Source organism: Ictalurus punctatus, chromosome 4 (genome assembly GCF_001660625.3).
Source record: "Ictalurus punctatus breed USDA103 chromosome 4, Coco_2.0, whole genome shotgun sequence".
Classification (NCBI taxonomy): Eukaryota; Metazoa; Chordata; class Actinopteri; order Siluriformes; family Ictaluridae; genus Ictalurus; species Ictalurus punctatus.
In genome coordinates this window covers 4017165-4030662 of record NC_071284.1, presented here as the reverse complement: position 1 = coordinate 4030662, position 13498 = coordinate 4017165, and the positions used below count along the sequence as shown (strand labels likewise).

Genomic DNA, 13498 nt, shown 5'->3' with positions numbered 1-13498 from the left:
GTCCCCAAATGTTCAGAAAAAGTCCTTTCACTGCATTTACAGACTTTAATCAACAGCTGCGAATGGAACGGTAATAGTTGGTTTGCCATAGTCCTTACAAGAAATTAAGCAATACATTTCTGACAGCAAATTCATTTAGACATTCGTCTTTCTCCGTGTAATCAAGATTCAAAGGTAAGTATTGTATTGCTTGCATGGTAAATATAGGGTTTTAGACGTCTTGGCATCATACAAGAGTAAAAACTCTTCTTATGACAATTGATTATTATTTAATGCCAAAATCAATCATGCTCTTGCTTTTATTATTATTATCCATCTACCCATCCATCTTCTACCGCTTACTCCTTCTTCAGGGTCGCGGGGAACCTGGAGCCTATCCCAGGGAGCATCGGGCACAAGGCGGGGTACACCCTGGACAGGGTGCCAGTCCATCACAGGGCACAATCACATACACATTCACACACCCATTCATACACTACAAGCACTTTAGACATGCCAATCAGCCTACCATGCATGTCTTTGGCATAATAATAATAATAATAATAATAATAATAATAATAATAATAATAATAATAATAATAAAAATACATTATTATTATTATTATTATTATTATTATTATTGTTGTTGTTGTTGTTGTTGTTGTTATTAATATATTTCAATAAATGACTGAATGCTGCGTTGCGCCGTCTTGTTTACGGTTGCTTAGTGATATTGCTACGGCGGAGTAACAGCTTACTTCCGGTCGCCTGCCATTCCTCAGCCTCCGTTACGCACGCGCCACATTTTTAACACGCATGCGCACATCACACTATCTCCCTTTCTCGTATCCTGTACCCCCTAGTCAGTGATCAACCTTCCCCAGGCGAACATCATCATGTTTTCTGCTGCTGTTCGTGTTTCTGCAGCCGGCATCAGGAGTTTAGCACGAAAAGGTCCTCAGTGCACAGGTAAGTGTCTGATATATATTTTTAAATGTTTTAAATGTATATTTACACGAGTCGTCCTTATCTACTCTTTAGTGTTGTTTAGGTTCCTTAGAAGCTTTGGACTTTATATGGACTTTAAATGGTTCAGGCAAAGTTTTGAAAACTCTCTCTATAGTCCATATATCCAGTTTGGTATAAAATAAACATAGTAACAAGGTATGTTGATAATAATAATGTCTTTGTCACTTAACTTTCACTAGTTAGCATGTTAGCTAATAGAGTACATGCCCTTGTGATGACCGGGAAGTCATTAAACACAGCAAATACACTGACTCAATTCCTGCTACTTATTGTTTGCGTATAATAATGTACAGCATATATAATCTAATATTACGTCTTCATTTATATAGGGATGAAAGCGCTTTATACACCTAATATTAATATTAATTTATGCATTTTATGGCTTGTGATGTCCACTTCCTCATTTGTGAAGTCATCCATTTAATATCAGCAGTACATTTACATGGACAACAATAATTCGATATTAACCCGATTAGGACGATACTCTGATTAAGAAACTGTCATGTAAACAGCAATTTTTTATTACCTTAATCCGATTAAAGTCATACTCAGAGTAAACGCAAATCGAATGAAGACCTATGGAGTATTCCTGTTTTAGTCGCATTATCGACGTGCATTACAGATATGTACACACCTTAATCACACTATTAACGTCGTGTGGGAGTTTTCACCGCATTGTGCGACAGAACACATACACACCCGGCAGTGCTCAAACGTTTTACGGCAAACAAGAGAGCATGGCTGTGTCCGAAACCGCATACTTACCCGCTATATAGTAGAAGATATATATGCATTTCGGTAAATATGCGGTTTGGGACACAGCCCACGGCTTCAAGCAGTCGTCTATTTGCATGATAAATAATTAACTGCACTTGAAGCTTCTGTAAAATTACAAATGAAACACCCAAAACTGTATACGGTACCATAACGAAGAAGAACTGTATGCTGATACGTGAAATTCTGGAGGGAACGTCGGATGGCGTGACGTGGGGACGTAACGACGTGTGATGTTAATCAATCTATGTTCTATAACATGTAAATTAAAGGAATATTCAAAAAGTTACTCATGTAAACACCATAATCAGAATATTGTCTTATTCAGAATAAAATCAATAATTTGATTACTGCTGTCCTTGTAAACGTAGTTATTGTAAATGAGGCTGATTGTCAGTATTGATCATGTTGTTGTCATTATAAGGTGAAAGAGAGACTGGTTGAGACGGGGAAAAAAAGCATATTAGTCATTATTTTGAAAAAAAAAAAAAAGTCGACAGTGAGGTAACCTTTTGATCATTCACCATGGTGAAACCCTGAACAATGCTACTTTAGAATCCAGTTAATCCAGTTAAAGATAATGTGATAGTCCTATAGCAGGTTCTCCTTCATATTAATTCTAAAATTCATCCTAAGAGGTAAATGCTGTGATGATGATGATGATGATTTTTTTTTCCCCCCAGTCCCCTTGGCCTCCCGGTGCTACTCTCATGCCAAAGCAGAGACAGATGAGGAGTTTGATGCTCGCTGGGTCACTTACTTTAGAAAGCCCGACCTTGATGACTGGGAACTTAGAAAAGGTAAAATGTAAGGTGTCTGCTAGTTTGTTCACTGGCATAAATCAACGTTGATGGGTTAAATGAATTAAATAAAGCCAGTCTATTTCCATCAGTCCTGTAGAACCAGCATCATGTCAGGTACACCACTATGTTTTTTTCTCATCTCATTTTGTACTGGTTATAAAGCAAAAACTGGATGATCGGTGACAATGAGAGACCATTCAGAATTGGGACTATTGGGAAGTTATTTACTTATTTATTTTTATTATATTTTATTTATGTAGTGCTTTTGCAGCACTGCTTATTACAGTTATCCAATCAGCTAATCATGTGGCAGCAGTACAAATGCATAAAATCATGCAGATACAGGTCAAGAGCGTCAGTTAATATTCACATCGCACATCAGAATGGGGGAAAAATGTAATCTGTGACTTTAACTGTGGCATGGTTGTTGGTACTAGATGGGCTGGTTTGAGAAACTGCTGATCTCCTGGGATTTTCACACACAACGGTCTCTAGAATTTTCAGAGAATGGTGCGAAAAACAAGGTGTGTAGATGGTCTGTGCTGATGCACCTTGTTGATGGGAGAGATAATAGGAGAATGGCTAGGCTGGTCTGAGCTGACAGGACATCTCTAGTAACTCAAATAAGGATTGTTTACAACTGGGGTGAGCAGAAAAGCATCCCAGAAAGCATAACACATCAAACCTTGAGGTGTATGAGCTAGAACAGCAGAAGACCACATCAGGTTCCAAGCCTGTCAACAAAGTACAGGAATCCGAGACTATCATGGGCACAGTATTACCCAAACTGGACAGTTGAAGACTGAAAAAAGACCAGGTAAAAAAAATAAATATTAATAATAAAAAAAAATCTTCCAACTGTCCAGTTTCAGTAGGTCTCTGCCCATGATAGATATTTCCTGTTAGAGGGAAATCCTCACAATGGTGTGGTGTAATATGGTCAGATGCAAAGTTTGGTTAAGATGCTCAGTCAGTTCGTAAAAGCATACATTTTCTAGCTATTCAAAAAAAAAAAAAAAAATTAGCCTATCAACAATTCAATCCATGACACCATTAGAGGTCGAGCGATAACTAAGTTAGCTAGTACCTGCCGGTTAACCAAATGACCAATGTTTTTAAAATTGATACTGAATGAAAACATAAACACTAAAATTCATTTGAGTGTTTATTGCTGAACTTTATTGCAAAAATATACAGTATTGACTGTACCATGAACATCTACTATACTTTTTTTTTTTTAAATGAGATAAGTATATAAATATTCATATATAAATGATTAATACATTTTAACTTAAATAAAAGATATCCATCCAAGCCAAAAAGTAACAATCCAAATAACAAATACAAATCGAGACATCCAAAATCAATGATAATAAAAAAAAAACACTTCAAATAACACCACAAAATTTGTCAGTGTTAGTTTTTATTTCACCTCTAGAGGCTGCTCTCGTACTGTATAATGACAGCGGACACTTCTCAGCTATTCCTGCAATGGACGCAACTGGGAAAAACTGTCCGTGTGGATTTTTGCAGATAAACGATAGTTCCAGGAATTGGTTATTGGCAAAACCGATCAATTGGTTCAATCTCTCTAGACACCATTATCCACAATTCCTTACTTGTACCCGCATTTTGTATGCATTCAAGTGTTAAGTAAAATGGTGCCTTTTAAAGCCTTCTGTGCCTTTTTTTCTCTCTTAAAAACAATTCATCTTTAGGTGTGAACACTCTGATTGGTTATGACCTGGTCCCTGAACCTAAGATCCTCGACTCTGCACTGAGAGCCTGCAGAAAGCTGAATGACTTGGCCAGTGCAGTCCGCATTTTAGAGGCAGTAAAGGTGGGTTTGTGCACCTCTTATGGCTGCGATACAATGGACATGACGCATGCCATAAATTACTACAGCAGGTGGACAATATAACAAATTATGAGCCAATTAAAGTGTTTGTTTTTTTTTTTTTTTTTTTTAATCTTGGATGCATGTAAATCTATCGTATGAGGCCTTTAATACAAAATTAGACATGTTTGAAAACCATAATAGGTGCTCTTTAAGGCTTTTCTGATTAGCCTCACTGACAATTGGCTTTCTTAGACACAGCCGTTTGTCCTAATCCTGTAATTTCTCATCGCATTATGCATGTGGAATCGCATTTACTTTCGGTATTAAACATAGCTATGAGTTCTACTGTGTTCCACTGTATTTGTTTTTACATTATTCCAGGCAGTGTAGTACCATTGATGGCAAATTGTGATTATGATCCGAGTAATATAGTGTTCACATGTATTGGATGATAATACAGGTCGAGCTTTTGAATTCCAAAGCAAATATTTTCCGTCTCCCCCACTGACAACTTGTCTTATTAATCATCTTCTCAGGATAAGTCTGGACCACATAAAGATATCTATCCATATGTGATTCAAGAGCTTCGCCCCACACTTATGGAGCTGGGCATCTCAACCCCAGAGGAACTGGGCATCGATAAAGCCTAAGCAGGTGCATTCATGGAGTATCATTTGAGAGTTGCCCTTTCTTGTCTTTTGAACACGGTTGCCTGAATGAAATTGCTTTAACTATGATTTTGTTTTAAACATTTGGCATTTGACATTTTGTCACTCACAGGAAATTTTCCTCAATGTTCGGAATACGGCTGCAAAAAATGTTCGATAACTTTGCAAATTCAGCACTTTTGCTTTAAAACCTCCACAGACTTTCCTTACTGACAGCATGCTAACTTGCTCTCTGGAGCAGCATAAAACTCGGCATTGTTTACTGAAAACTCAGTTCAGATCTCCCAACCTGTGCACATTTTGTGAAGGAGCACTGCATTTTAACATCGGAGTACGCTGGTACAAGATATGACTCGAAATATGTGTAAAAGAGCAATCTTCTTTGTTTTCTTCTTGGTTCCTCAATAAAAACAGATGAGCCAGTCGACATATGAATCTGGATTGATTGACAGTAGATATTCTAAACTCCGATCATAACCAACAGCCGCTGGAAGCCCCACCTACTTTCCTCCCATCTATGATTAGTAATATTTTGACCAGTGCTCTTGTCACAACCTGATTTTCCCAGTGAAAACATGCATTGATTACTTTTGTCAAGGTAAATGGAAAATGTCTGAGTTCATTAACATGAAATATCTATTCATGTATGTCTGACTTAGCTGACATTAGACACGTATAGTTAACATCTGTTAATTACATTTATTAAGGATGCTACTGAGAAATTTCAACCTAAATTGATCTAAAACGTTTGAAAGTGGAAGAGCAGCAGCAGTTCATGAGTGAAAAATGTTAGACATGTGGAACCATTTAATGGTTTCTGAGAAATTTGTGATGAGGAATATATTGACAATAGACTTGTTTAAACGGTATGTGCATTTTTTTCTTACTAAAACGTCATAACATCATAATGCCTGATGTTTATATAGTAAGAAAAATATCAAAGTTTATCACAGAGGACTGTTCATATTTTCCCTCTTAAGTTCTTTACTGTCTACAATCTACTATCTTTCTGTGAAAATGCAGCGATTGCATGGGAAGTTGTGTGCTACTGTCTGCTACTAAAGTTTTGTTAAAGTAATTGTAATATCTTAACCATGGCATTTAAGACATGTACACTAAGTTGCCAGATTATTGTATACCCACCACTGTATAGGTATCCAATTACTGACTGATGTGTAACTGCATACTATGTAATCCCCACTCTAGCCCTGTCCATTTAATGGAAAGTCATGACTACCATAAATGATAACCAAGCAGATATTATGCAGATGACACTACCATGGTAGTGTTTATAACTTACGGTTTGCTACAAGGTTTACACACACCAGGCACAAGCAGCTAATAATCTGATAACTCCATGTCGGTATTGCTCTGGGGATGATCAAAAGGTGCACTGTTTAGTTGTTTACAGTAAGTTCTTCTTTGAAATGGTTGGTAATATCTTAATTTTGTCCTCTAGGTCTTGTGACACATCTGACAAGGTTGTTCACTGCACTTCAAGGCTGCCTTGTTTTTTAATATCCAGCGTTCATAAAGTTCTGTTCTGTCCTGTCATGTCTAAAAGTTTTGACCTAATAAACAGAGCAATATTTAATTGGTGTGTTCTTTTTAAGGAGGGATTTTTTTTAGTTCTGTTGTTGACACTTGCCCAAAAGTGCATGCAAATTTAATACTGTGCTAAACCCCCTGTTGAAGCCCCAGCACCACCAAGCTGCCACTGTTGGGCCCTTGAGCAAGGCCGTTAACCCTCTCTGCTTCAGGAGCGTCATATCACGCCTGACCCTTTGGCCTGAGCCCAACTTCCTAACTGTGCTGTAATGTATATTTAACAAATAAAGGCTGTTTCTTCAATTGAAAGAGTGATTAGTAGAAAACCAGAGTTATAATAAAGAAGTTATATTATGCATTCCCTCATAAGAACCTTATCCCCCGTGAGATATGGTGGTGGTAGTATCATGGTTTGGGCCTATTTTGCTGCATCTGGTCCAGGATGACTTGCCATCATTGATGGAACAATGAATTCTGAATTACACCAGCCAATTCTGAATTATACCAGTAAATTCTAAAGGAAAATGTCATGATATCTGTCTGTGAACTGAATCTCAAGAGAAAGTGCAGTGCAGTGCAGTGCAGTGCAGTGCAGTGCAGTGTCACGCAGCAAGACAACAACCCTAAGCACACAAGTCGTTCTATCAAAGAACAAATGCAGTTAATGTTTTGGAATGGCCAAGTCAAAGTCCTGACCTTAATTCAATAGAAATGTTGGGGAAAGACCTTAAGCAAGCAGTTCATGTGAAGAAACCCATCAACATCCCAGAGTTGAAGCTGTTCTGTACTGAGGAATGGGCTAAAATTCCTGCAAGCCGATGTGCAGGACTGATCAACAGTTATCGGAAACATTTAGTTGCAGTTATTGCTGCACAAGGGGGTGACACCAGATACTGAACGCAAAGCTTCACATACAGTCGAGAAATAAGTATTGAATGTGTCAACATTGCTTTCAGTAAATATATTTATATATAGGTTTTTCACATGAAATTTTCACTAGACATCAGGATTAACTCAAGAATTCTGCAAATATAAAGAATTCACAATATTAAATTCCATAAATAAAGTTATTGTGTGGAAGTGGAATGACACCGCAAAAAAGTATTGAAGATGCTAAGAAAAAGCAGTTCTCCAAGGCAAGGAACCAGCTGAAATCCTAAGTAATTATAACCCCAATCTGTGCAAATAAATATCAGCTGGGTTAGTAAATTGATGGTCTTCAAAAAGGCTGTTCATTACCAAGGTGTCACACAAGAAACATCTGGGTTATGCATGTAACCCTGTTAAGTGAGAAGGGAACGAGACATTGCTTTGGCTGAACGCTGTGTGGAGCACCCTTGCACCTATCTGAAGCTTGTGTAAAATCAGGCCTATTTATAGGTCTGCAGTGATCAGGTGATGTGGCAATTAAGCGCATCCTGTGATATATAAACGACACCTGTGAACCACGCTGTCAGCCTCTACAATTTGAAGCGAAGATGCAGTTCACAGGAATGCCCCAGTAAGACAAAGCTATGCAATGTCTCGTTTACTTCCCAGGGAACAGGGTTACATGAACGGGAACTTCATGTTGTGTTAGCTGAATGCTACAGCAACAAGGATACCCACTCCGCCATACTGAGGGTACGGCCTGTTTAAATAGACCCAAGCCCGAGGGTCACTCCAAGACACTCGAGCCTGGGCAGGAATGTATATCCAGGCTGTAAAATCGAATGAATGTGTGTGGCGTAGACCACCCCACCACAGCACACACATCCTGTTAGGATACCCCTTTAGACAAAGCCTTCGAGGAGGCGACCCCCCTAGTGGAATGAGCCCTTATGTCCAGAAGCGTAGCGAGACCGTGTGCCTCATAAGTGACAGAGATAGCTTCCACTATCCAATTAGAGATGCACTGTTTCAACACAGCATCGCCTCTGCTGTCACCACCAAAGCCGACCAGCAGGTGCTCTGACTTACGCCACTGGCCGGAGCGGTGGACGTAAGTACAGAGAGCCCTTACTGGACACAGTCGGTGCAATTTCTCTTGTTCCGATATGAGCAACAGAGGAGGGCAGAAAGCCTGCAACCCCACAGGCTGGGCAGCCGATGTAGGCACTTTAGGAATATAATCCGGCCTAGGATACAGGGAGGCCTTGGCTAATCCAGGGGTAAAGTCAAGACAGCAAGGGGCAACAGAGAGCTTGTAGATCTCCTACTCACTTGAGAGATGTCAGGGCCAGCAGAAGATCTTCCTTTAGAGTCAGAAGCTTCTCAGAGGCTGATACTAAGGGCTCAAATGCGGCACCTGACAAACCCTCTCGGACCACAGAAAGGTCCCAAGAAGGTATGCGTGGTCTGCAGATGTGCCTCAGCCACCTGACACCACACATATCCCTCGAAGTTATAGGATGTTGCCCCACAGAGGCTCCATCAATAGGGGCGTGACTGGCCAAAATGGTGGCCAGGTACACCCTGATTGTAGGAGGGGCCAACCCAGCTGAGAAACATCCTTGTAAGAACTCCTGGACTGTAGCTAATGTGCAGTTCACTGGGTCTACGTGTCGTTCCTCACACCACGAGAAAAAAAGTTGCCATTTGGGCACCTACATTTCGTCGTGGATGATGCCATTCTAGCATTCTACATGGTCTCTATAGTCTCAGTTGTGAGACCAGTATCTATAAGCTGGTGCCATTCAGGGGCCAGACTCACAGTTTCCGTAGTCCGGCCAAGGGTGATAAATCAGCCCTCCGGCTTGAGACAGTAGATTTCTGCTGATGTGAATCTCCGAAGGAGTGCCGTCTAGCGGGGATATCTCTGACAACCATATTCGAGCTGGCCAATAAGGTGCTACTAGCAGCAGACATAGACTGTCTTGGCGAACTCTCGCTAGAACTTGTGGGAGCAGAGCGATCGGGGAAAAAGCATATAGATGTGACCTCGGCCACATGTGCACCATGGCATCCAGCCCTAATGGTACGGGAGGAGTGTTGAGGTCACTCAGCAGGTCTGCTTGGTAGGCCTGCAAGACTGTCATTGCCTGCAGTGACCCACAAGCAAGACCCACTACTGCATAGGCCTTGCCCACCAATGCCACAGTGGCCTTGCACAGCTTGGATGGCAAAGCCGATAGCTCACAAGTGCCTCCTCCACCTTCAGCATAGCTAAATAGCCATGCCGTTCATTCCTCACGATGGCCGAATAATTCGACATCGCGGGGTTATAAATATGGCTTATGCATGGTTTTCCCCCAGAAGCCTGATATTTTGTCATTCACTTCTGGGGGGAAAAAGGGGAGTTTTCTGCAGTGTGAGGGATTTACTTTCACTAGGGAGAAAAAAGCTCATTTAGCCTTAGTAGTCACTTCAAGCAGCTCTTTATATGCTGCTCTCAGTTTTTAGCACACCCTCCTGGCTCCTCGGAGTCAGAGAGGAATTATTATTTTTTTATTTTTGTGTGAGGTTTTTTCTTTTTTGGCCTTCCAAGGAGTCGCCGCAACGCAAGCTCCAAAATCCAGCGGAGAGCCAGACAGAGAAGACCGAGCAAGAGATAGAGCAGTGCTCGTCTCCGGCTCCTCTTCCAGATCCATACAAGATCCTGCGGACCTGAGACGACTAGCTGCCTCGGCAGCGGCCGCCCAGATCTGCGAGGCTCTGAAACCCAACTCGCTTCGGCTTCCGAGAAGAGAGTGAGTCGCGAGCGGAGCCGCCTAATGTAAGGCATTCACAATGCGCACAGTCAGACCTCCTGAGGGCTGCTGTGGCATGCTCCACCCCTAAACACTTCACACAGAAAGTGTGCAGTCCTCCCCATGATGAAAAGGGAAGAAGGCATAACATACTTCCTGAATTCTTTCACTCATACTTTTCTCACTCGCTCATTTTTTTTTTTTTTCGTTACACAAACGACCGACATGCAGTCTCCTGGAAGATAATAAGGCTGATGGCGCGGTTCACAGGTGTCGTTTATATATCACGCGATGCGCTTAATTGCCACGTCACCTGATCACGGCAAGCCTATAAATAGGCATGGTCCGCGGCCACCATATCAACACTGAAAGGTACTGTTGTGGAAATGGAGCACACGCTCTCACGCTCAACTGCTGCTGTAGCGGCCTTGTTAAAGGAGGCGTTTGGTCTAGAGAAGGAGCCGGTTTTGGACCGGCCCCACTGGACCCTTCAGCCCAAGCCCAAGCCTGGTGAACGACCACGAGCTATTGTGTGCAGATTCCACTATCACAGTGACTGTGTTGACATTTTACGCCGTGCGAGAGAGATCCAGCGGATTAAAGTGACGGATTTGACCATCTCTGTTTTCCCTGACTACACAGCCAAGACCGCCCGGGCCGCATTTAATGAGGTTCGGCGTCAACTACGTGGTATTGAGGGCGCTCGCTATGGAATACTTCACCCAGCTCGGCTTCGCATTACATATAACGGTGTTCAGAAGGACTTTATTTCAGCGGAGGAAGCAGGAGACTATGTTAAACTCTTGATATCGGGTTGAACTGCGTCACCTACACAGCAGAGTCTTTTTCACTCTTCTTTTATTTTAATTTTTTGCACTCGGCCTTCCAGCTCTACAGAATTCGGATTCTTATTGAAGATATTGTCGTTGCATTACTCCACCTAGATTTTGTGGACTCACTCCTCTTAAATTAACTTCTGTATTAATGTGTTTCTCTGTTTTGATGCTCTGACTGGGTTAGAGTTTCTGTTTATTTAATTTTATTAGTGTTATCTCTTCGGCTTGACGTGCTACACTGTTATATTATTTGTTACAAGTCTTTAAAAAGTAAGGACATTATATTTATTATTGTGTGCAGACTGTTTATCAGTCTTGGTAATTTTGTTGGTTAGTCCAGCTTACTCTCCGAGTTGTTTTCACATTGTGCACAATGTTTGGTTTCTGTAGGATACACTGCTGTCTCATTTGTTTATGGAGACTTTGGGTGTGGGAGTTTGGAGGATTGTGAGAGTAAGCAGAACATGCCAATGCTTTGAAGGATGTAATGTTATTTAATTGCGAATCTGTTTTTAGAGGATTTAAACCCAACATGGTGAACAAATTATATTATAGAATTCAGGCAATTTTACTGGGGTTATCTCATACTGTGTAGCAAGTAATAACCTGGAAGGACCTTTGTAATATCACAGTCTAAAACTCGATTTAAAGAGAAGCAAATCAGTAAATGAATCACATGTAAATGAATCATACATAAATGAATCACATGAAAATGTATCACTTGAATATGAATCTCATGAATATGAATCACATGAAAATGAATCACATGTAAATGAATCATACGGAAATCAATCACATGTAAATGAATCACATGTAAATGAACCATATGAAAATTAATAAATAAATTAAAGACATATAAATAGGCATGATTTTACACAAGCTTCAGATACCGGTCACATGCGAGGGCGCTCCCCGCAGCGTTCAGCTAACACAACGTGAAGTTCCCTTTGAAAGGGAACATCTCATGATGGGTAAAAGCAAAGAGCTCTCCCAAGACCTTCACAACCTTATTGTTGTGAAACATTGATGGAATCAGATACAGACATATTTCAAAACTTCTGAATCCTCCAGTATTAGGGCCATTATCCGCAAGTGGAAGCAACATGACTCCATCAACCAGCCACACACAGGAGCTCCTCGCAAGATTTCTGACCAGGGAGTCAGAAGAATAGTCAGAAGAGTAGCCCAGGAGACAAGGACCACACGGCAAGAGCTCCAGAAACACTTGGAGGCAGCAGATACCATTGTCACAGAGAAAACAATAGGCAATGCACTCCACTGCCATGGCCTCTATGCACATTCACCCCACAAGACTCCATTACTAAAGAAAAGGCTTATCAAAGCATATTTAAAGGCTGCTACAACTCATTTAGACAAGCCTATGAAATACTGGGAGAGTGTAGTTTGTTCAGACGAGAACAAAATTGAACGTTTTGGCTGTCATTCTACACACCATGTTTGGAGAAGAAATGGCACTGCACATCACCCTAAAAACACTATACCAACAGTGAAGTTTGGAGGTGGAAGCGCTATGGTGTGGGGCTGTTTTTCACTGCATGGTACTGGCAGACTTCATAGAAACGATGAATGGAGACCTTTACCAGGAGATACTTGAGAAGAATCTGCTGCCATCCACCAGGATGATGATGAGATGTAGGTGGACCTTCCAGTAGCACACTGACCCAAAGCATACAGCAAAGGAAACTCTCAATTGATTTCAGATAAAAAAAAAATCAAGGTGTTAGAATGGCCCAGTCAATCACTTGACTTCAAGCCAATTGAACATTTGGGGAAGGTTTACAAGAGAGCCCTCCGGAATCTTCAAGATTTAAAGACAATATGTTTTGAAGAATGGGCAAAAATCACACCTGAATACTGCGGTCGATTAATTTCTTCATAGAGGAAGCATCTTGAAGCTGTTATTACAAACAAAGGCCACTAAGTATAAAATAAATTTCAGTTAGTGTGTTCAATACTTTTTGTCCTGTATCATTCCTCTTTGTACACACAACTTCATTTATGGGCTTTAATGTTTGGATTTCTTTATATGTGTGGATTTCTTGAGTTAATACCGAAGTCTCGTGAGAATTTCATGTGAATGGCCTCATTGGAAATATATTTACTGAAATAAATGCTGATGTGTTCAATACTTATTTCCACCAGTGTATTTTCTCACTCACAGATATGTATTGGATCATTTTTCCTCAATAAATAAATGAGCAAGTATAATATTTTTGTCTCATTTGTTTAAATGGGCTTTCTCTATCTACTTTGAGGACTTGTGTGAAAATTTGATGTTTTAAGTCATATTTATGCTTATATATAGAAAATTCTAAAGGGTTCACAAACTTTC

The 13498-nt window shown here is 40.6% G+C and overlaps 1 protein-coding gene across 1 annotated transcript; it reads left to right on the top strand.

The window, feature by feature from the left end:
* Positions 1-787: 787 nt before the first annotated feature.
* Positions 788-6687, top strand: LOC108264777 (cytochrome c oxidase subunit 5A, mitochondrial). Its single transcript, XM_017466631.3, has 5 exons — positions 788-948; positions 2466-2582; positions 4304-4425; positions 4962-5079; positions 6553-6687. The coding sequence occupies exons 1-4, from the start codon at positions 876-878 to the stop codon at positions 5073-5075; spliced, it is 426 nt and encodes a 141-aa protein (XP_017322120.1). The 5' UTR covers positions 788-875; the 3' UTR covers positions 5076-5079; positions 6553-6687.
* Positions 6688-13498: the final 6811 nt, after the last annotated feature.

Coding starts and splice junctions, on each gene's coding strand:
- LOC108264777 (XM_017466631.3), top strand. CDS start 876: ATGTTTTCTGCTGCTGTTCGTGTTTCTGCAGCCGGCATCAGGAGTTTA. Junction 949..2,465: donor AAAAGGTCCTCAGTGCACAG/GTAAGTGTCTGA, acceptor TTTTCCCCCCAG/TCCCCTTGGCCTCCCGGTGC. Junction 2,583..4,303: donor TGACTGGGAACTTAGAAAAG/GTAAAATGTAAG, acceptor ATTCATCTTTAG/GTGTGAACACTCTGATTGGT.